This window comes from Pan troglodytes, chromosome 19 (assembly GCF_028858775.2).
Source record: "Pan troglodytes isolate AG18354 chromosome 19, NHGRI_mPanTro3-v2.0_pri, whole genome shotgun sequence".
NCBI classification, from domain to species: domain Eukaryota; kingdom Metazoa; phylum Chordata; class Mammalia; order Primates; family Hominidae; genus Pan; species Pan troglodytes.
In genome coordinates, this window is record NC_072417.2 from 25,312,909 (window position 1) to 25,336,544 (window position 23,636).

At 44.8% G+C, this 23,636-nt stretch overlaps 1 protein-coding gene and 1 long non-coding RNA gene across 13 annotated transcripts; one reads left to right on the forward strand and one right to left on the reverse strand.

The window, feature by feature from the left end:
* The first annotated feature begins 12 nt into the window (after positions 1–12).
* On the forward strand, positions 13–23,293 carry BECN1 (beclin 1). 12 transcript variants are annotated; one of them, XM_063799594.1, is made up of 15 exons: positions 59–289; positions 6,063–6,153; positions 8,149–8,235; positions 9,036–9,261; positions 9,537–9,668; positions 12,574–12,641; positions 13,806–13,867; positions 14,539–14,629; positions 14,736–14,872; positions 15,001–15,195; positions 17,366–17,512; positions 18,748–18,897; positions 19,413–19,473; positions 21,628–21,770; positions 22,497–23,293. In XM_063799594.1, the coding sequence occupies exons 5-15, from the start codon at positions 9,539–9,541 to the stop codon at positions 22,663–22,665; spliced, it is 1,353 nt and encodes a 450-aa protein (XP_063655664.1). In that variant the 5' UTR covers positions 59–289; positions 6,063–6,153; positions 8,149–8,235; positions 9,036–9,261; positions 9,537–9,538; the 3' UTR covers positions 22,666–23,293. The 12 variants fall into 12 exon arrangements, with proteins under 12 accessions (XP_063655667.1, XP_003953061.1, XP_063655666.1 ...); XM_063799597.1 differs by lacking the exon at positions 6,063–6,153 and having other exon boundaries at positions 13–125; positions 8,179–8,235; XM_003953012.6 differs by lacking the exon at positions 6,063–6,153 and having other exon boundaries at positions 14–125; positions 9,036–9,283.
* Positions 5,960–9,071, reverse strand: LOC134808945 (uncharacterized). The gene is made up of 3 exons (XR_010153223.1): positions 8,986–9,071; positions 7,553–7,653; positions 5,960–6,206 (listed from the first exon to the last, which is right to left on the reverse strand). It is a non-coding gene; the product is annotated as an uncharacterized LOC134808945 (long non-coding RNA).
* Positions 23,294–23,636: the final 343 nt, after the last annotated feature.

Sequence of the window (23,636 nt, forward strand, 5' to 3'; positions counted from 1 at the left end):
CGGAAACTGCGTCACAGCCAATCGCCGAGACTCCTGCGAGCCTGTGCACGTGCGCTGCGCAGCCGCGATGAGGCATGGCTTTGGACGCTCCCAGCGGGGTTCACACTGCCGGGGTCAAGTGTCGGGTAGGGGTAAAGTAAAAAGGAGGGCTGTGGGGAATGGTGCGCTGAGAACTGAGCCTCCGAGAGACTCGGAAACGGTGCGGCCCTCTCTGTTGTCCCGGAACTCGCCTTCACCGAAGGGACCTTCTCAGCCGCTGCAGTCCCGGGGACAACGCCGTCGCGCCCCAGTGACGTAGGCTCGGGGAAGTCGGGGACCCGGGTACTGGGTTAGGGGGTGTAGTCCCTGATTCCCGCTGCCTCTGCCCGTTTGCCGAGGCTCAAGTGTTTAGGCTAGAGCGAAAAAGGCAAGCGCCGTTGTACCAAGCTTTCCTGGTACATTTCCCTGCCAACTGATTCTCGTAAGCTTCCAGACCTCAAAGATCAACTACCTAATTGGCAAATTGATCCCCAGAGTAGGCTAGGGCTTGTCCAAGGCGTTTCCAGTACATCCTGAGCCAGAACCCAGATCTCCTAACTTCTACGGCAGTGCTGTATCTAATTGCCTAGTGGAAGCATGAGACTATACCTCTTCATGCACCCATTCATTCGATCTCTCTCTCTCGACATTGGATATTTCATTCAATAAAATGGGCCAGGGCACTGTGTCAGATTCTAGAAATATGTGAGTCACATATGTAGGTTGAAATCTTCTAATAGCCACAATTAAAAAGTAAAACAAGTGAAAATTTTAGTCATACATTTAACCCAGTTTATACAAGTATTTCAACATGTAATCAACATTTAAAAATCGAGATCTTATGCATTCTTTTCTCATACCAAGTCTTCAAAATCCAGTGCGTATTTTACACTTAACTGCACATCTCAATAAGGCAACACCACATTTGCAGTACAGTGCTCAGTAGCCACATGTGGCTGCTGGCTTCTGTATTGAAGAGCACAGCTCTGGGAAATCAAAGGCAAACAAGATTCAAGGTCGCTGGTCCCATGGGGCATAATATTGGAAAAACACCAGAAAGTAAACTGACAAGGTAACTGCAAAATTTGATAAATGTTAGGGAAAAAGTGGATGACATAGAAAATACGAGAGATCTATTTTAGATCGAATGGCCAAGGAAGGCCTCTGAACAGACAAGCTGTGATCTAAAGGATATAAAGAGGTTAGCATGGAAAGAGTGAGAAGAGCCTTGAGAGGTATAAGTGCAGCTCAGGCAAATGCTCTAGGGAAGGAAAGAGATTGTCTTGAAGACAAAGACTAGTGAGCTGAGGGTGAGGAGGGTTGTTAGTAAACAATCTAGATTAAGTGCAAAAGGAGGTCATCAGATTTGTATTTTGGGGTCGCTCTTGCTGTTGAACATTTATCCTAGGCTGGCCTCTCTACTAAGTGCTAGGAAAATGAGGAGAATACACAATTAAATGGAGTAAAGCACAGAAGACTGACTATGGCCTTTGGGATCAGAGACCTGGGCTTCAAATCCCACCTCAGCTCCTTACTAACTGGAATCTTGGGCAAATTATTGAAATGCTGAGTCTCGATTCCCTCATCTGTAAAATGGAATTTTAATAATTAGTAATAAATAATAGTATGTAATTTTGTAGTGTTGTGAATATTAGAAATAATATATGTAAAACAATTAGCACAGTGCTTAGATACAAAATAGTAGCCACTGTCAGGTAAGTAAGTGATCTGTTAATGCTTAGCATGAAGAGGTTACTCCTTAAATTACAGTAATTATTTCCATTCCTGCTTTCAAGCTCAAAGTCCTTTTCAGCTTATAGAAGGCCACATATAACATCATGCTCATAAACATCTATCAGTTTTCCCCCTTTTACGTCTGTTTTCTGTTAACACATTTCCCTGGGAACTTTTGAGATCCGATTTGAAACTTCAGGAATTATTTCCCACATTTACTCCATTCTATTTTAAGTATGCCACTATTCTTATTCCTGTCAGAATTTATAACGTCAGCTGGAAAACTTAATATGTTTGTGCCTGTTAAAATATGCTTTGTTCTCAAATAATTATGTTTTGTCTCCTTCAAGGAGGTTATAAGACAGATACACATTCTCTTTATTTCCCTTCCTCCTCCCCATCCAAGTGTTTCATATAATACTCTATTCATTCGTTTATTCAGTGAACAACTGGAGAGTACCACTACACTTAACAATAACTATTCATTTCTGGGTGCTTACAAGTCACATGTGATCACTGATGACTGGTCTAATTTTAAATTCATGTCCCAAAATCTCAAATGAGTGCACAACACTGCCTGAGCTCCTACTACATGCTCCTGACAAGTTTGCTCTCCCACCCTCCCAATGACTATCATACTTTCTCATCTCCCTGAACCTCCAGTATTCCTTCTCTCCCACCTCCAACTTATGGCCTGGGCTCATTCTTTATTGAGAAAACAGAAGCAGATGAGAACTACCTCATCATCTCACCACCAAATCTGCCAATCTGCAAAATACTTTCTGCCTTTCCTCTTTCATTGAAGGAAACAAACCTGTTCCTATCTCTTCCTTTTGTGCTTTGGATTCCATCCCCTTTCACTTTCTCAATCTCATGTCTGTGCCCATGATTAGCCCCTCTTTTTCCTACATCACATCCTCTGCTGGGTCATTTCCAGACATAACCAATATCCCCTATCTTGAGAAAACTCCCCCCCGAATCCAGATTCCTCTGTAGCTGTTACTCCCTTTCTGTGCTCTCCTTCCTGGCAAGACTTCTTGAATTATTTATTGTCTCTTACTCTACTTCCTCATGCCCCATTTACTCCAATCCACTCTAATCAGACTTCTCAACCCCACTTTCTCACTGATATAATTTTTGTTAGGTTACCAATGACTACCATGTTGACACCAGTGGTCACCTCTCATCTTATTTGAATCTCTCAGTAGTACTCAATATATTAGCCACTCCCCTTCTTAAAATACACACAGCAACCTGTTCTGATCTTTCTCCAGCCTCAACAGTGATTCCCCATTTCCTTTGCTGGCTCTTCCTCCTCTGCTCCACTTCTTAATGGTGGCATGCTTCAGGAGACTTAGGTCCTTTATTCTCTGCTTACACTTTCTCCCTAAGAGGATCTATGCATGTTCGGCCAGGCGCGGTGGCTCACGCCTGTAATCCCAGCACTTTGGGAGGCCGAGGCGGGTGGATCACGAGGTCAGGAGATAGAGACCATCCTGGCTAACACGGTGAAACCCCGTCTCTACCAAAAATACAAAAAATTAGCCGGGCGTGGTGGCGGGCGCCTGTAGTCCCAGCTACTCAGGAGGCTGAGGCAGGAGAATGGCGTGAACCTGGGAGGCAGAGCTTGCAGTGAGCTGAGATCGCGCCACTGCACTCCAGCCTGGGCGACAGAGCGAGACTCCGTCTCAAAAAAAAAAAAAAAGAGGATCTATGCATGTTCATAGCTTTAAGTATCATCTATATTCGGCCAGACATGCACGGGGGCTAATGCCTGTAATCCCAGCACTTTGAGAGGCCAAGGCAGGCAGATCACCTCAGGTTGGGAGTTCGAGACTAGTCTGAACATGGAGAAACCCCGTCTCTACTAAAAATACAAAATTAGCTGGGCGTGGTAGTACATGCCTGTAATCCCAGCTACTCGGGAGGCTGAGGCAGGAGAATCACTTGAACTGGGGAGGTGGAGGTTGCGGTGAGCCGAGATTGCGCCATTGCACTCCAGCCTGGGCAACAAGAGCGAAACTCCATCTCAAAAAAAAAAAAAAAAAAATCTGTATGCTGATTTGAGGGCCCCAGATTCGTATCTCCCATCTGACATCTTCACTGAGTTCTAACCATCTATTTGATGTTTCTACTTGGAAACCTAATGAGCATATCAAACTTAACATGGCCAAACCAGAATTCTTGATTCTCCCACACACCTGTTATTTTCCTATTCTTCTCCATCTCAGTAATTGACATAACTGTCCATCTAGTTGTTCAAACCAAAAACCTAACAGTCAACCTTGATTCCTCTCTTTTCCTCATCTCTCCACATCAACCCATCAGCAGGTCCTGTCAGCTTTCCCTGTATAATGCATCCTGTATGAGTGTGCTTTCCTCCATCTCTTGTTACCCTGGCCAAAGCCACTGTCATCCTTTGCTAGGACTATTATAATAGGCTCCTATCTGGTCTCTCCATTTCCACTCTTGCCACCCCCCACCAACTGTCACATTCTGTTCTTCACTCAGCACCAAAATTTATCATTGATTGATTGACTGACTGAGACGGGGTCTTGCTATGTTGCCCAAGTTGGTCTCGAACTCCTGGCTCAAGTGATCCTCCCGCCTCAGCCTCCTGAGGAGCTGGGATTACAGGTGCACACCAGGCCAGCTCAAAATAATCTGTTAATATGTCAGCCACAGAGATGGTAGCATCTACTCAAGCTGAATATACCTAAAGAGAGAGAGAGAAAGAGAGAGAGAGAGAGAGAGATCCCAGAAACCTCAACTCTAGGGACCCACCCAAGAGAAATGCATAAATATATTCACCAAAAGACATGAACAAGAATGTTCATAGCAACACTATTCACAATAGACCAAACTGGAAACTACCCAGATGCCTCTTAACAGCAAGAGAGATATCTATATTTTAATATAGTCACACAATGGAATACTACAAAGTATTGAGAATGTATGAACTAAAACTACACAAGGTGGGTGAATCTCATGATGAGCGAAAGGAAACAAGAGTATGTCATGTATGATTCCATTTACATGAAATTCAAAAAACAGTCAAAACTCAATCTAGGGTGTTAGAATTGACAATATTGTTTGCCCTTAGGGTGGGCATCAATTAGAGGGTGGCATGGGAGAGGGAGTTGGGTACTGGTTACATTGACGTGTTCATTTTGTAAAAATTCATTGAAAATACACGTATGATTTGTGTCTTTTCCCCTATGTATTCTATCCCCCCGTAAATAGTTTCCTTTTAAGTCAGCCAGTCAAGTCTCTTCCCCACTTACCACCCTCAGTGGTTTCCAGATAACATAGGCCTTCCTGAATCCCCCAGTTGAAGCAGCTCCTCCCACCCTGCCCCCACTTACTCTCTATCACATCACCTTCTTACCTACTGTATTAGCTTTCTAGGGCTGCTGTAGCAAAGTACCACAAAGTGGATGGCTTAGAACCAAAGAAATATATTGTCTCAGAGTTCTGGATGCCAGAAATCCAAAATTAAGGTGTCAGCAGGACCATGTTCCTTCTAAGGGAGCCAGAGAAGTATCTATTCCAGACCTCTTTCCTGGCTTTTGGTAGCCTCAGGTCTTCCTTGGCTTACAGATCACCCTGTGTCTCTTTACATCATCTTCCCTCAGACACAGTACATGTCTGTCTCTGTGTCCAGATTGCCCCTATTTATAAGGACGCAGTCATATTGGTCTAGGGCTAACATCAATGACCTCATCTGCAACGATCCTATTTCCAAAAAAGGTCACATTCCCATGTCTTAGTCCCAGATGTTAGGACTTCAACATCTTTTGGGGGACATCATTCAACCCATAATATCTGCCATTATCTGAAATTATCTTATTAACTTGGTTACATGTTTATTGTCAAATTCTCTCCTCTGGAATATAAACTATTAGAGCAGTTCACCAGTATATCCTCTCAGACCTAGAATAGGGACTGGCACATAGTAGATCCTCAATAAACATCTGTTGAATCGATGACTGAGGATATGTTGTGTATTATTCACAATCCCTCAAGCACTACATACACTGACTACATATACTTCCCAAGTGTGAGGATACACAGAGCATTCACTATGTAACAGTCATTCCCCTCCATTCCAAATGTATCAGCTCACTTATCACACTACCCTTTATGATATTTACTACTGTATACTATTAATCTCATTTTGTAAATAAGAAAACAAAGCACAGAACAGTTGAATAAATTGCATAAGGTCACATGGTTAGTGGATGGTAAAGAACCAGGTGGTCTCAACTTCCAAATCCTCAGTTGTAACACTATACCCCCTACCTCTCTAGAAGCCCATTACTTCTCTATGCGTTTCTGAGATGTTAGGGACAGCCAAGCAGGAAGAAACACAGGACTATGAAGCAGCCACACCAGGACTAGGTGAGAATTCTTTGGGGATGATTCCAGTCACCTCCCCTAAAGGGGCTTTCATGCTGAAAGAGCCAAGAGGAAGAAGGATTGTAAACACTATCCCTAGTCACAAAACCAGGAGAAAAATCAATCTAGTTCCACATATCACATCCAATACCAACTGTAAGAAACCACATACATTTAAAAGAAAAGAAAGACACTTCTGGAGGTGGGAATAACTTTCTAAGCAATATAAGTCATCAAGAAAAATAAGCAGATTTGACTTGAAAATTTAAAACTTCCTGAACATCTGGAAAATAATTAAAGCATTCATGAAAAATTACTAAAAATACTGAGAAAAATACTAATAATCCAATACCTAAATAATCAAAGAATGCAAACATAATTCAGAAAAAAGTAACTACTGCTTGAGCCCGGGAGGCGGAGATTCCAGTGAGCTGATATTGCACCACTGCACTCCAGCCTGGGTGACAGAGTGAGACCATGTCTCTTTTTTTTTTTTTTTTTTTTTAAAAAAGGCTGGGCATGGTGGCTCACACCTGTAATCCCAGCACTTTGGGAGGCCAAGGCGGGCAGATCAGGAGGTCAGGAGATTGAGACCATCCTGGCTAACATGGTGAAACCATCTCCACTAAAAATATACAAAATTAGCCAGGTGTAGTGGTGGGCGCCTGTAGTCCCAGCTACTTGGGAGGCTGAGACAGGAGAATGGCGTGAACCCAGGAGGCAGAGGTTGCAGTGAGCCGAGATGGCACCACTGCACTCCAGCCTGGGCAACAGAGCAAGACTCCATCTCAAAAAAAAAAAAAAAAGTAACTACAATAAGCAAATACATAGCAAAAAGTTCAGCCTTACCAGCAATCAATAATGCTAATTAAAATAACAAGGAAGTGCCATTTTTTGCTTTTGTTCCCCAAATATATGATACCCAATACTGGCCAAGGCAATATGAAAACAGGCTTCCTCATACATTACTGGAAGCAGAATATAGTTATGTGCAAGCACTTTGGAAAATGATTCCCAGTGTTAAGGAAGAGACATTAAATAGCTGACACACTCTTAATTCTGTAGTCCCAGTTATGAGTCTCTATCATAAGTAAGTAGTCAGCTCTTCATTGCAGGATTATTGTAATCACCCAAAGGGGAAATAGTAGAATTTCCAGTGGTAAAAAAATACACTAAGGCAGTACATTTAGTGTAGTGTAATGTAGCCATGATAACTACAATAACTGTGTAGCAACATAGGAAAATGTTAAATTTAAAAAGCAGAAGCCTGGGCAACAAAGTGAGACCCCATCTCTTTTTTTTTTTGAGATGGCGTCTCGCTCTGTCACCGAGGCTGGAGTGCAGTGTGAGACCACATCTCTACAAAAAATTTTAAAAATTAGCTGGGCATGGTAGTGATCACCTGTGGTCCCTGCTACACTGGAGGTTGAAGCAAGAGGATTGCTTGAGCCAGGAAGTCAAATCTGCAGTGAGCCATGTTTGTTCATTCCGCTTCACTCCAGCCTGGGTAACAGAGTAAGACATTGTCTCAAAATAAAAATAAAATAGACAATACTACATACAATTTTGGGTTAAGCAGTGGTTTCTTTTACACCAAAAGCATAAACATTGGACTTTATTGAAATGAAAAACTTTTGGCCAGGCACACTGGCTCACACCTGTAATCTCAGCACTTTGGGAGGCCACAGTGGGGGATTGCAAGGGGAGATGGGAAATGTTCTAAAACTGGATTATGGTGATAGTTGTGCAACTCTGTAAATTTACTAAAAATTATTGAACTGTACATTTAAAAAGTGTGAGTCTTATGGTATGTAAATTATACCCCATAAAGTTGTTTTTAAAAATGAAGTAAGTCCCTCTGCTCAAGACCCAGTCATCTCATCTCATTCAAAGTGAAAGCCAGAGCTTTACAATCCCTATAAGAGCCTAGGTGGTAGCTCAACATTCTTACCTCCCTCACCCCATTTTCTGTATCTCTTTTCGTTGCCCATCTTCTAGCCACACCAGCCTCTGCTAATCCCCAAACAGGTACCCTCTGTGCTCTTGCTGTTCCCTTGGCCTAGAATGCTCTTCCTTAAGATGCAGGTAAGAATTCCTTCCTCACCTTCTTCAAGCTTTTATTTGAATATCACTTTCTTTTTTTGTTGGTTTTTTTTGTGTGTGTGTGTGTGGGAGGGTTTTTTGAGATGGAGTCTCCTTCTGTCGCCCAGGCTGGAGTGCAGTGGCATGATCTCGACTCACTGCAACCTCCACCTCCGGGGGTCAAGCGATTTTCCTACCCCAGCCTCCTGAGTAGCTGGGATTACAGGCGCATGCCACCATGCCCAGCTAATTGTATTTTTTAGTAGAGACGGGATTTAACCATGTTGGCCAGGCTGGTCTCGAACTCCTGACCTTGTGATCCGCCCGCCTCGGCCTCCCAAAGTGCTGGAATTACAAGCGTGAGCCACCATGCCCGGCCTTTTGTTGTTGCTGTTGTTGTTTTGAGATGGAGTCTTGCCCTGTCGCCCAGGCTGGAGTGCAGTGGCCCGATCTCGGCTCACTGCAACCTCCACCTCCCAGGTTCAAGCGATTCTCCTGCCTCAGCCTCCCGAGTAGCTGGGATTAAGCTGGGATTATAGGCGTGCCCCACCACGCCCGGCTAGTTTTTGTATTTTTAGTAGAGACGGGGTTTCACTGTGTTGGCCAGGCTGGTCTCGAACTCCTGACCTCACGTGATCCGCCCTCCTCGGCCTCCCCAAGTGCTGAGATTACAGGCGTGAGCCACCGCGCCCGCCGCCCCCTGAATTTAGAGAATAGCGGAGCCTCCCCATTCTCTGCGGCCTTGGCTCCTACACTTCCCGTCGTAACCTTGGTCATCCGCTGAAGCCCGCTGCTTTTCCCAGCCCGGCCTCTGGGGGCCGCTGCCGGGCCTGTGAGCCTGTGGACCAGGAGCTCCTGCTGCCGTCGTAGCGTCACGTCCGGTCTCGGGCGGAAGTTTTCCGGCGGCGTACCGGGAAGTCGCTGAAGACAGAGCGATGGTAGTTCTGGAGGCCTCGCTCCGGGGCCGACCCGAGGCCACAGTTCCTCCGCGGTAGACCGGACTTGGGTGACGGGCTCCGGGCTCCCGAGGTGAAGAGCATCGGGGGCTGAGGTGGGACCTTAGAAGGGAGTCTGGGAACCCTCACGGCTCTTATTGGAGTCCCTTCCCTGACCCTGGGCTCTAAACTGCCTTTGCTCAGGCTGTCCCGGAAGCAGGTCCTCCCCGTATCATACCATTCCTAGAGGGAACGGCGCAGGTTGGGACTTCCCTCCCTTTACCATCGTCACCAAGGCATGTGGTAACCCCGGGCCGGAGGTCAAGGGCGTCGCTTCTCTCTAATGTTGCCTCTTTTCCACGGCCTCAGGGATGGAAGGGTCTAAGACGTCCAACAACAGCACCATGCAGGTGAGCTTCGTGTGCCAGCGCTGCAGCCAGCCCCTGAAACTGGACACGAGTTTCAAGATCCTGGACCGTGTCACCATCCAGGAACTCACAGGTCAGCGAGACCCTTGGAAAGAGGGTGGTCAAGAATGTGGAAGGTGGGCAGCTTTGGTGATATAATTCTTATGGTGGCTGTGTAGTCTGCCACAAACTCATCGTGTGAACCTAGGAAAGTCACTTCATCTGGCTCCCTGTTTTCTCCTTGGAAACAAAGAATTCTGACATTGTGGACTTCTGAGAGCTTTCCGACCGGGCGGGGTGGCTCACGCCTGTAATCCCAGCATTTTGGGAGAACGAGGCGGGCAGATCACCTGAGGTCAGGAGTTCGAGACCAGCCTGGCCAACATGGCGAAACCCCTCTCTACTAAAAATACAAAAATTAGCCGGGCGTGATGGCACGTGCCTGTAGTCCCAGCTACTCGGGAGGTTGAGGCAGGAGAATCGCTTGAACCGGTGAGGTGGAGTTTGCAGTGAGCTGAGATCGCACCACTGCACTCCAGCCTGGGCAACAGAGCGAGGCTCCGTCTCAAAAAAAGAGAGCTTTCAGTAGCAAAAGAAAGATCCTTATTTTCTGCTCCTGCTGTTTCAGAGAAAAGGAATATGTATATATAATAATAAATGGTATTTTTTGAGGACTTACTATATAGTAATACCAAGTGCATTACACGTATTACTTCATTTAGTCCCTGTAACAACCCGTACGGGGTATACCATAATTACATCATTTTTCAGATGAAGAACCGAGGCACAGAGAGGTTAAGTGACTTACCTAAGGTCCAACAGCTGGTAAATGGAGTAGAGTCTTAAAGTCTGAAGAATTTGCTGGATGTGATGGCTCACGCCTGTAATCTCAGTGCTTTGGGAGGCTGAGGTGGGAGGATCGCTTGAGCCCAGGAGTTCAAGACCAACCTGAGCAACCTAGCAGAGATCTTGTCTCTAAAAAAAAAAAAAAAATTGCTGGGTGTGGTGGGTGGTGGAGGCTGAGGCAGGAGGATCACTTGAGCCCAGGAGGTCAAAGCTGCAGGAAGCTATGATCATGCCACTGCACTGCAGCTTGGGCAACAGTGCAAGACCCTGTCTCAAAAAATAAATTAATTAAAAAGGCCAGGAGTGGTGGTTCACACCTGTGATCCCAGCACTATGGGAGGCTGAGGCAGGTGGATCACTTGAGCAGGAGTTTGAGACCAGCCTGGGCAACATAGTAAGACCCTGTCTCTATAATTAAAAAAAATTAAAAACCCCAAAATCCCGCAAAGTCAGAAGAATTCAGATTAAGTCAGACAGTAAAAGAGAAGACTGAATAGGCAGCTTAAATAAGCTTATGGGCCTGGAGTCAGCCTGCTTGGGTTTAAATCCTGGCTGTCATTTACTAGCTGAACAACTTTTTGCAAGTTACTTCATTTCTCCAAGCCTTGGTTTCTGATTTTTTCTGTAAAACGTTAAACTGCCTCATAAAGAATTTATAAAGTTCAAATATGACAAACCACAGAAACACTTAGGAATTTGCTGGGCAAATAGTATTCAATAAGTATTAGCTGCTATTATTACCTGGTTTCTCTTTCTTGAGGGGAAATTAGCTCTTTTGTTTGTTTGTTTGTTTGAGACGGAGTCTCACTCTGTTGCCAGGCTGGAGTGCAGTGGCGTGATCTCGGCTCACTGCAACCTCTGCCTCCCGGGTTCAAGTGATTGTCCTGCGTCAGCCTCCTGAGTAGCTGGGACTGCAGGCACACACCGCCACGCCCAGCTAATTTTTGTATTTTTAGTAGAGACGGTTTCACTGTGTTGGCCAGGATGGTCTCGATCTCCTCACCTTGTGATCTGCCCGCCTCAGCCTCCCAAAATGCTGGGATTACAGGCGTGAGCCACCGCGCCTCTTGAACTCTTTTAATAACAATTTTTGACTTTTTATTATGGAAAATTTGAGACATATATAGTCAAGAGAATAGCATAGCCTGCCTTGTATTCATCATCCAGCTTCAATAATCAGCCATATTCTCACATTCTTATGTTGTCTACACCTCCATTCACCTCCCATCCTCTGCTCAATTATTATGTTTTTCACACCTTTTTAGAAAGGTAAATTGTCGTGCCTTGAAATGTATGAATCTTAGCTGTACATTTTTGACAAATGGATACACTCATGTAATCTGGATCATTGCAATTTAGCAATGTTTCATCTTCCTAGAAAGTTTCCTTATGTTCCCTCCTTGCTATTCTGGGGGAAACAGGATGTTTGCTTTTGTGATGGAAAATTTCAGAGTATATCATGAACTCCTGTGTACCCATCACCTAGTTGCAACAATTATCAACACATATTTAATCAAGTTTTGTCTACAGCCCCATCCATTCCTTCCCACTCTGAATTGTTTTGAAGCAAATCCCAAACATAAATACTGTAAATATTTCTGTATTTTTGACAGATAAGGATTCTTAAAGATAAATGATACCGGCCGGGCACGGTGACTCAGCCTGTAATCCCAGCACTTTGGGTAGCTGAGACGGGTGGATCACGAGGTCAGGAGATCAAGACCTGGCCAACATGGTGAAACCCTGTCTCTACTAAAATACAAAAAAATTAGCTGGGCATGGTGGTGCGCGCCTGTAGTCCCAGCTACTTGGGAGACTGATGCAGGGGAATCACTCGAACCCGGGAGGCAGAGATTGCAGTGAGCCGAGATCGTGCCACTGCACCCCAGCCTGGCAACAGAGCAAGACTCCATCTTAAAATAATAATAATAAAAATAATAGTCATACCATTATGCCTTAAAAAATTGAACATTTCTTTAATCTGATTTAATGGGGGTGAGGAAGACCACAGATTCTTTTGGTGTAAATGGTACTTTAAGAAAAATTGGAGGTGAGGGTGGTGATGAGAATATTTCACATTCTTTTCCCATACTTTCAGATGCCCTCCTGCTTTAATAAGACTGTTTCTGACCCAATATTTTCCTTGCCCTTAGCTCCATTACTTACCACAGCCCAGGCGAAACCAGGAGAGACCCAGGAGGAAGAGACTAACTCAGGAGAGGTAATAGAAGTGCCCTCTCCCCTATCCTCCTCATGTAGTAAACACTCCAAATGAGAGATATGATATGAAAACAGGAATGCAGGCTTGGTTTCTGCAGGCTACTTGGCGCTTCTAGAGCTCCCAGACTTTTGGGATCTCTGGGTAATGAGACATTCTACATGATCAGGCTGCTATGCACCATTGGAGGTACAGATCTGCACCTGAGGTCACAGGGTTACTGAATTAGTCATTTTAAAATGTTGGAAAGGGCTCTTTATTTGAAGCAGAATTATAAATTATTGTAGGTTGGAGATGGGATGACCTTTGTGTCCAGGTCGTTCTAGAGCATTGATTTGCATCTGTTGTTCTAGCTAGTTGTTAATATCCGCTCCTTTCCATTCTCAAAAGCATCCTGGTTAGGACAGTGAATTGTATGATTGCCCTGGACAGAAAGAATTGTCAGTGTTAGAGAACATGTCATTTTAAGCTGTGATAATATCAGGGATCCTGTGGAGCAACATCCTGTGAGATACTATTGAATACACACCTGAGATTTCTTCTCAAGTAGCAAGGGAGCTGGAGTATTTATTTACCCACAGCTGCCAGTCACTGGGGGAGTGCTGATGTCAGGTTTAGTGGAGGTCATTAATTCTGGCCAGCGCCCCCTGCAGGCAGTGAAGAGTCCAGGAGCCAGAGAAGCCTTTAAGCAAGGAGGCAAAGGGGTCTGGCATTTGAAGTCAATAGATGCTGTGAGATTTTGGTCACATATGAGTAATCTCAAAATACTGAAAACATATAAATTACCTACTTTGTACTGTGGCAGACTTCATTGCAGTCTGATCTGGCTTTTTCCTTGTACTATGATTTAGGGCATTCTGTCCTCTGCCCCTGACTGCTAAGTGTTGAGAAATGCAAATTTAACCATACGTAGAGTGTAACATAGTTAGGAAATGCTGTTCCCCACAAAAAAAAAATCAAATGGGACTTAAGGTTTGTCTGTATCATGGGTCCTTTCTTAGTCCACATACACAAGGATTGCTTCGATAATACCCATTTTTTAAGTCTCTGTGGTTTATCAAGTCTTGTGGTTATCAAGACTAAAGCCATATAGTTCTGAGGCTGTTTGGGAGATGAACTCTACCTCTAAGCTGCCAGAGTTGTAATGCCCTCTTATTTCTTTCCCAGGAGCCATTTATTGAAACTCCTCGCCAGGATGGTGTCTCTCGCAGATTCATCCCCCCAGCCAGGTGCCTACTACTTCTCAGCCCCCATTCCTTGCCAAAGGCTAGTAGAATTTTAATTAAATCCAGGAATCGAGACCTGGAGCCAGGTGATAGAGACGCATCATCACCTAGCCTTTTGGCCCTTTCAGAAAAGATGTATTCCCTTATACCTGGCCCGTCACCTTCCAGTATGGATTTTTTCCTGTAGCTGTTCACAGAGTGGGAAAGGATAGTAGCTTTAATGATGAAGTATTGAAAAAAATTGAGGGAGTGATTGACCAATCACCAAGAGATGGGCTCTTGAGAAGTTTCAAACTAGCAAATGTTGTTAGATGTTCAGGTCCTTAGTTCTCATTGCTGCAGGTAAAGAGCTTGCTGGCAAGGGGTATAATATTTTCTAAAATGGCCTTTCCTGGTTCTCCCTTCTTTTCCACTGTAGACATATCAATTTTTTATGCTCCCTCTCCCTCCTTAGTCCACCAAGGCCAACCTTCGTGCTGAGTGTCCCTGTGGAAGACCAGCATGGCCTTCCTTTGGGAGAGAGGGTACCCTTGGGAGGTCAGTCGGGCTAGGAGTGGGTATGTTCCTTGAGGCCCCTCAGCTGGTGCTTGAGAGTCTCTGCCACTGGCATTGTAGTAGGTGGAGGAAGCCTCTCTGTTCCCTCATGTGGCCCGTGGGCGGGGGGCTGTCTGCAGGATGATGTCCACAGAAAGTGCCAACAGCTTCACTCTGATTGGGGAGGCATCTGATGGCGGCACCATGGAGAACCTCAGCCGAAGACTGAAGGCAAGTCGGCCCCATTCCGGTGGCAAGCAGTAGGCCTGGCTGGGAGAGTGGGTAATTGAGCAGGAAGCATGGGGGAGGCCCTACCCTGACTCTCCCACACTTCCAGGTCACTGGGGACCTTTTTGACATCATGTCGGGCCAGACAGATGTGGATCACCCACTCTGTGAGGAATGCACAGATACTCTTTTAGACCAGCTGGACACTCAGCTCAACGTCACTGAAAATGAGTGTCAGAACTACAAGTGAGTGTCTCCAGAGCCAGGGCTCAGAGCTGTTACTGCTCTGGGACTGCTTGGCCCTTACCCAAGAGCCGTACTCCACTCAGGCAAATGGAGCTCTAGTAAGTATAGTCTGCCTGTGTCTTTGGCAGACGCTGTTTGGAGATCTTAGAGCAAATGAATGAGGATGACAGTGAACAGTTACAGATGGAGCTTAAGGAGCTGGCACTAGAGGAGGAGAGGCTGATCCAGGAGCTGGAAGACGTGGAAAAGAACCGCAAGACAGTGGCAGAAAATCTCGAGAAGGTCCAGGCTGAGGCTGAGAGACTGGATCAGGAGGAAGCTCAGTGAGTGCTCACCCTGTTCTATCTTCTCACACTCGAGGCTCCAGGAGAGGAAATGGCTTCCAGCTGAATGTGTCTGAATAGTTTGTAAACTAGTCAGCTGTCAGTCAGCAGCATGCCTGCCCCAGATCCTGCATATTGCTTCCATGCCCTTTTTCTAGAGGTTTGTTGGGAGAGTTACCTATGAAGAGTCAGCATGATTAAGTGAAAAAAGTATGTTGGTTAAATAGTGCAGAAACCAGAGCTCCAGTCTTGGCTCTGTCCTGTAGGGAATGGGCTCATTTGGATGAATCAGCCACTTTCTAGCCATCCTTAGCTGAAAAGATGAGCTAATTAGCCTACATTTGTTCCCTCCAAGCTTAAAAATTTCATGGGGGCCAGGTATGGTCGTTCATATCTGTAATTCCAGCACTTTGGGAGGCCAAGGCAGAAGGATCACTTAAAGCCAGGATTTAAGGCCATCTGGGGCAATATCAAGTGAGACCCCATCTCTACAAAAATGAAAATTAAAAAAAAATTAGGCTGCTGTGGTAGACCTGTAGTCCTAGCAACTACTTAGGAGGCTGAAGTGGAGGATAACTTGAGCCCAGGAGTTTGAGGTTACAGTGTGCTGTGATCACACCACTGCACTCCAGCTTGGGCAACAGAGTTGAGACCCTGTCTCAAAAAATAAAAACATTATAGATGTCCTTGACCTGAGAGAACCCTCTCTCTAGTGGAGGAGACACAGTGTCCATACTAACTAAAGTTGTGGAAATGAAGGACAGAGAAAAGTCCATTTTTTTCACACAGTAGTATAACAAGTTTCACTGGAAGTGGGGTATAGTAACTATTTAAAGGACAGTAAGTGTATAGAAATGAAGCTTTAGAAGGCCAATTATGGCCAGTTCATGGAAGAAGCCACTGTTTGTTTGTTTTTTTTTTTTTTTAGAAACAGAGTCTTACTCTGTCATCCAGGCTGGAGTGCAGTGGTGCAGTCATGACTCACTGCGGCCTTGACTTCCTACACCTAAGCAATCCTCCCGCCTCAGCCTCCCAAGTAGCTGGAACTACAGGCGCGCAACACCATACCTGGCTAATTTTTGTATTTTTTATAGAGATGGAGTTTCCCCATGTTGCCCAGGCTGGTCTTGAACTCTTGAGCTCAAGTGATCCACCTGCCTCAGCCTCCCAGAGTGCTGGGATTACAGGCATAAACCACCATGGCCAGCTGGAAAAAGCCACTGTTTTTTGTTTTTGTTTTTGTTTTTTTTTGAGACAGAGTCTCACTCTGTTGCCTAGGCTGGAGTGCAGTGGCATGATCTCAGTTGTCTGCAACCTCCACCTCCCAGGTTCAAGCAATTCTCCTACCTCAGCCTCCCAAGTAGCTGGGACTACAGGCGTGCGCCACCACGCCTGGCTAATTTTTATTTTTTTAGTAGAGACGGAATTTCACCATGTTGGCCAAGCTGGCCTCTAACTCCTGACCTCAGGTGATCTGCCCACCTCAGCCTCCCAAAGTGCTGGGATTACAGGTGTGAGCCACTGCACCCGGCCCAGAAGAAGCAGAAGAAGCCACTCTTTTTTTTTTTTTTATTTGAGACAGAGTCTCGGCTCTGTTGCCCAGTCTGGAGTACAGTGGTGTGATAGCTCACTGCAACCTCTGCCTCCTGGGTTGAAGCAATTCTCCCCCCTCAGCCTCCCAAGTAGCTGGGACTACAGGTGTGCACCACCACACCCGGCTAATTTTTGTATTTTTAGTAGAGACAGGGTTTCACCACATTGGCCGGACTGCTCTCGAACTCCTGACCTCAAGTTATCCACCCGTCTTGGCCTCCCAAAGTGCTGGGATTACAGGTGTGAGCCACCACACCCGGCCCCAAGAAGCCACTCCTAACCCATTCACCTCGCTTCTGAAAAAGATCAGAAATAAGAGGTTTTTTGCCCTGGTTTGGGAGAATTCTTTTTTCCTCCACCTTTTTGCATATGGGCAGCTGGAATTTGAGACATTTCTGTTCCTTCCAGGCAAAACAGCTAGGACATACATGTTCCTCAGAATGGGATCTATGCCAAATATAAAAGATGCGAGAGCTAGATGTAACGATGATCACTAAAGAATCGTTCATAGTGTGGTGAGAGAGAAACTTTAGCCCCCAAGCTAACAGCCTTCAATGGCCCCCTTGGCTGCTCACAGGTATCAGAGAGAATACAGTGAATTTAAACGACAGCAGCTGGAGCTGGATGATGAGCTGAAGAGTGTTGAAAACCAGATGCGTTATGCCCAGACGCAGCTGGATAAGCTGAAGAAAACCAACGTCTTTAATGCAACCTTCCACATCTGGTAATGAGAGCTGGGGGATGAGGAGCACTGCACATATCTAGACCTTAGCTGTTGACCACTAAGCCTGGGTGCCCACTTCCCACAAAAGAGGGACTGTAGGTTATCTTCACCCAGCTAGGTTTCTTTCATTCATAGTGATGGGATAGGCACAGTAGGGATTGGAATTCTAGAGCTTGGTGACATCCGCCCTTCTAAAGAAAGGAAAAGGCCTGAGCCCTTCAGCCACTTAAAAACCTGGTAAGCTGTCTGGTGCTGATTTCTTATCCCCACGGTGTTTGATGTTTCATTAATTTAATAACTGTTGAGTGTCTACTCTGGAAAAGGCACTGTGCTGAGTGCTAGGAGGGCAACAGCAAAACAGTATGCAGTCAACCTTCTAGTTGCATATAATCTGGTGGAAGAGATGGATAAATAACAAGCAGTTGTAATGCAGTGTGATGATGGTAAACCCAGGGTGCTGTGGGAACACATAAGGGCACTTGATCCAGTTTGGGGAGGCCATATGGAGAGTTTCCCCATAGGGCACTTATGTTTAAACTGAGAGGTAAAGTAGAAGTCTGCAGAGAGGGGGTTGTTACTAGCAGAGAGAACATTATATGCAAAGAAATGGGAAAGAGGGAGTGGTGAATTCAGAGAACAGAAAGGAGCTTATTGTGACTGAAGATTGAGTGTAAAGGGGAGAGTGACTGGATATGAAACTGGAGAGTTACCAGTTCCTGAAGGATCTCGTAGGCCTCGTTAAGAGGTTTGGACTTCATCCAAAAGGCAGAGGGAGACACTGAAGCATTTTAGCTAGGGAAGTGACGTAATTACGCTTGTATTCGTGAACGATGGCTTTTCCTGCACCATGGGGAATGACTTGGGGTAAAGGGGTGGAATCGTTGGAAAGGATACTCATCAGTAGGAATCTAAAGGAAAAGAATAGTAGCATTGAATTTGGAGAAAAGTGGAAAGATCCAAGATATTTAGCAGGTAGAATCAGGAGAGGTTGGCAGTTTTGCACGGAAGGAGCTGAGGGAGCATTCAAGGATACCACCCAGGTTTCTGCTTTGGCATCTGAGCAGCAGGGAAAAAGATGATGACTCAAGTTTTGGACATGTATTTAAAGTGCCAAGTACAGCTTGCATATATGGACTTGAAGATAGATTTAAGCTAGGTTTGGGGTGAGAGTGGGAAATGTCAAACGTTTTAAGTAATCCCTGTATTTCCCCCCACCTTTCTGCCTTCCTCTGTAGGCACAGTGGACAGTTTGGCACAATCAATAACTTCAGGCTGGGTCGCCTGCCCAGTGTTCCCGTGGAATGGAATGAGATTAATGCTGCTTGGGGCCAGACTGTGTTGCTGCTCCATGCTCTGGCCAATAAGATGGGTCTGAAATTTCAGAGGTAGGAAGTGTAGCCCTTTCTTGGGGAGTGATGTGCTTTGATATAATTTGTATCTCCAACCTGGTACTGCTATCCACCATGTCAGGAGCCCTTGCTGCCCACAGACTGGGAGTTTTCTGTGGCTGAAGAGCTGTCAGCATCTGATTTTCCCCTCATCACAGGGCTCTCTCCACTGATCACACAGTCACTGAGTTGCGTGACTATAGCATAGTTCCCAGCCTACAGTCCCCAGAGCCTTAGTGTTCCTCAGGATATTTTCAGTTTTTGTTTCTTAAATTTAAACCAAAACATAACATTTGTTCGTGGAAGGCCCCCAGGCAATTATATAATAAATGTAGTTTGTTCATTAAACAAAATCTTTTAAACATGGATTCAATGGGGAGGTGGGAGAGGGAGTTGAGCATAATAAAAGAAGCCCTTGGCCAGAATGAAGAGTGAAATCATTGGGTTGTAACTTCCCAATAATCACTTTGGGAGGAGTCCTGTATCCATCTCTGTTTGTATCTCTATTTTAGATACCGACTTGTTCCTTACGGAAACCATTCATATCTGGAGTCTCTGACAGACAAATCTAAGGTACTCTGTGAAGCTCCATTTTCACTGGAATACAGAGTTCTTATATCTCTTAAGAAAATGGATGGTTTGCTTTGATATTGGCATTCAATTTATTTTTTAGACCTAGATATGAAGAGCCAGTATATTGCTCAATATCTTGTCTAGTTCAGGTTTAGTTTTGGGGGTCTTGTAGACAGAAATTAGGTTTTGACAGTCTGTTGAGAAGGGATATGGGCAGGTCAGAGGAGGGTGTGTGCACTAGGCTAGGAAAAGAATCACCGTGAGATAGATGTTTACAGGTTGAGTATCACCAGAAGTGTTTTAGATTTTGGATTTTTTTTCAGATTTTGGGATATTGGCATATAGATACTAAGATATCTTGGGAATGGGACCCAAGTCTAAACACAAAATTCATTTATGTTTCTTCTTTTGAGACAGAGTCTTGCTCTGTTGCCCAGACTGGAGTGCAGTGGCACGATCTCGGCTCACTGCAACCTCTGCCTCCCAGGTTCAAGTGAGTCTCCTGCCTCAGCCTCTGGAGTAGCTGGGATTACAGGTGCCCACCACCACACCCAGCTAATTTTTGTATTTTTAGTAGAGATGGGGTTTTACCATGTTGGACCAGGCTGGTCTCGAACTCCTGACCTCAGGTGATCCACCCGCCTCGGCCTCCCAAAGTTCTAGGATTACAGGCGTGAGCCACCGTGCCTGGCCTGTTTTATATATACCTGATACATGTAGTCTGAGGTAATTTCATACAATATTTTAAATAATTTTGTGCATGAAACAAAGCTTGTATACATTGAATCATCAGAAAGCAAAGGGCCGGGTGCGGTGGCTCACGCCTGTAATCCCAGCACTTTGGGAGGCCAAGGCGGGTGGATCACAAGGTCAGGAGATTGAGACCATCCTGGCTAACACAGTGAAACCCCGTCTCTACTAAAAATACAAAAAAAAAAAAAAAATCAGCTGGGCGTGGTGGCAGGTGCCTGTGGTCCCAGCTACTCGGGAGGCAGTGGCAGGAGAATGGCGTGAACCTGGGAGGCAGAGCTTACAGTAAGCCGAGATTGCGCCACTGCACTCCAGCCTGGGCGACAAAGCAAGCCTCTGTCTCAAAAAAAAAAAAAAAAAAAAGAAAGAAAGCAAAGGTATCAGGTATGGAATTTTCCCCTTGTGGCATCATATCAATGGTCAAAAAGTTTCAGGTTTTGTAGCATTTTTTATTATTTTTATTTATTTATTTATTTTGAGACGGAGTCTCACTCTGTCACCCAGGCTGGAGTGCAGTGGCGTGATCTCGGCTCATTGCAGGCTCCGCCTCCCAGGTTCATGCCGTTCTCCTGCCTCAGCCTCCTCTCCTCCCGAGTAGCTGGGATTACAGGCGCCCACCACAATGCCTGGCTAATTTTTTGTAGTTTTGGTAGTGACGGGGTTTCACCATGTTACCCATGATGGTCTTGATCTCCTGACCTCATGATCCACCCGCCTCGGCCTCCCAAAGTGCTGGGATTACAGGCGTGAGCCACTGTGCCTGGCATATTTTTATTTATTTTTCTTTTCTTTTTGTGGGTTTTTTTTTTTTTTTTTTGAAATGGAGTTTCGCTCTTGTTGCCCAGGCTGAAGTGCAATGGCATGATCTCGGCTTACTGCAACCTCCGCCTCCCAGGTTCAAGCAATTCCCCTGCCTCAGCCTCCTGAGTATCTGGGATTACAGGCATGCACCACCACGCCCGGCTAATTAGGTATTTTTAGTAGAGACGGGGTTTCTCCATGTTGGTCAGGCTAGTCTCAAACTCCCAACCTCAGGTGATCTGCCCACCTTGGCCTCCCAAAGTGCTGGGATTACAGGCGTGAGCCACTGCTCCTGGTCTATTTATTTATTTTTCTTTTCCCATGTACTCTTCCTGGAAAGGTTTTGTAGCAATTTGGATTTTTGGATTAAGGATGCTCAACCTATGGTACATTTTCATTGATAGTGAAACAGTTCTAAGTGCATTGTTACTTGCCCAAGGTTATTGTAGTTGTTCAAATCTATGGAAGATAGAGTCCAGCTACAATACAAGTTTCCAGTGGGATACAGACAGAACATGACTTGAGAGATTGATAGGATTGGGAACAATCTCTGGAAGCCTTTCTTGGTGCCAGATCCATAGCCAGTTTTCTCTTCTTGGGCAGGAGCTGCCGTTATACTGTTCTGGGGGGTTGCGGTTTTTCTGGGACAACAAGTTTGACCATGCAATGGTGGCTTTCCTGGACTGTGTGCAGCAGTTCAAAGAAGAGGTTGAGAAAGGCGAGACACGTTTTTGTCTTCCCTACAGGTCAGTATAGCGCAATGCTGAGTGAACTTGTATAGGACCAAATTGAACAGAATTGAAGCAGCAGTAATAATGGAGGCAAAACAGTATAAATGGTGGGAAAGCAAAAAAATGGCACAGAATCACATGACATTGATGGGCAGAGACTGACCCAGTACTGCAAGCAGGACAGAATGTGACCACCTAGTCCTTGGAGTAGAAGAATGTTGCCTTAGATGGTTTGGGGGGTTTTCTTGGCATAGAGCTCAAGCCTCCTCTCCAGTTTCAAGAAGGTTTTTCCCTGAAGCCCTTGGAAATACACAGGAATGCTTCTTTTGATTTTTGTAGGATCCCATTGATGGATGGAAACTCTAGTTTTTACCTAGAGTAAGGCTGCTTCTATCACCCCAAAACAAAGCATTTCTTTTCTTCTGCCTCCTTTCTCCCCCGCCAAGTTCAGGGATGCCTAGGAAAACAGCAAGAAGTACTGTAACCCTCACTCACCCCTACTCCAGGCTTCTCTTCTCTTTGGGTGTGTGTCCTGTCCCTGTACTCTGCAATGACAATGAGGCTCTTGTGACAGTCTTCTTGATTTTTGGCTTTCAAGCAAATCCAAAATACACTATCATTCCTCACCAAGTGTTCTTTAATAGATAAAATGACGTGAATGGTCCCATGATCAAGTCCCTGCCCCGAACTGACTTAACTCAGATCTCAGTTACTAATGAGTTTTGCTCTGTCCATCTGCAGGATGGATGTGGAGAAAGGCAAGATTGAAGACACAGGAGGCAGCGGCGGCTCCTATTCCATCAAAACCCAGTTTAACTCTGAGGAGCAGTGGACAAAAGCTCTCAAGTTCATGCTGACGAATCTTAAGTGGGGTCTTGCTTGGGTGTCCTCACAATTTTATAACAAATGACTTTTTTCCTTAGGGGGAGGTTTGCCTTAAAGGCTTTTAATTTTGTTTTGTTTGCAAACATGTTTTAAATTAAATTCGGGTAATATTAAACAGTACATGTTTACAATACCAAAAAAGAAAAAATCCACAAAAGCCACTTTATTTTAAAATATCATGTGACAGATACTTTCCAGAGCTACAACATGCCATCTATAGTTGCCAGCCCTGGTCACAGTTTTGATTCTTAACCCCATGGACTCCTTTCCCTTTCTTCTCTGAAAAAAACTAATTTAAATTTGCTTTTCTTTTTTTTAACTGAGTTGAATTGAGATTGATGTGTTTTCACTGGATTTTTATCTCTCTCAACTTCCTGCACTTAACAATATGAAATAGAAAATTTTGTCTTTACTGAGATGAGGATATGTTTGAGATGCACAGTTGGATAATGTGGGAAAATGACATCTAAGCTTTACCTGGTCACCATGTGATGTGATCAGATGCTTGAAATTTAACACTTTTCACTTGGTTCTTATACTGAATGCCGACTCTGCTCTGTGTTAGAGATATGAAATGGTGTTTGATACTGTTGGAGACATTATGGAGAGATTTAATTATTTGTAATAAAAGATTTGCTGCAGTCTGAAAACTGCCCAGGGGTGCACTGTTGGGTTTTTCTTTAAAATAGAGTACTTTGTATTCTGGGAGAATCAAGTTCTAATGAATGCAGGTATGTGGAAATTCTGTTGAAACTTCTTTAGAGTTAGTTTTAGTTTTAAAAAAAGACTCTAGTAAAAATAGATAGCTGTTGAGGAAGCCTTGTTTGTGTAGATCTGAATAATGGAACAGAGATGTTAAACTAATTTTAAGGGGAAATAAAGGCTACCTCCTTGATGCTTAGTCAAGGTCACCCAGATAGTCTGTATTTGAGCCCCTGATTAATACTGATCTCAATGCCTGATGTTCCTCTTAATGAAATTAAGCTAAAAGTATAA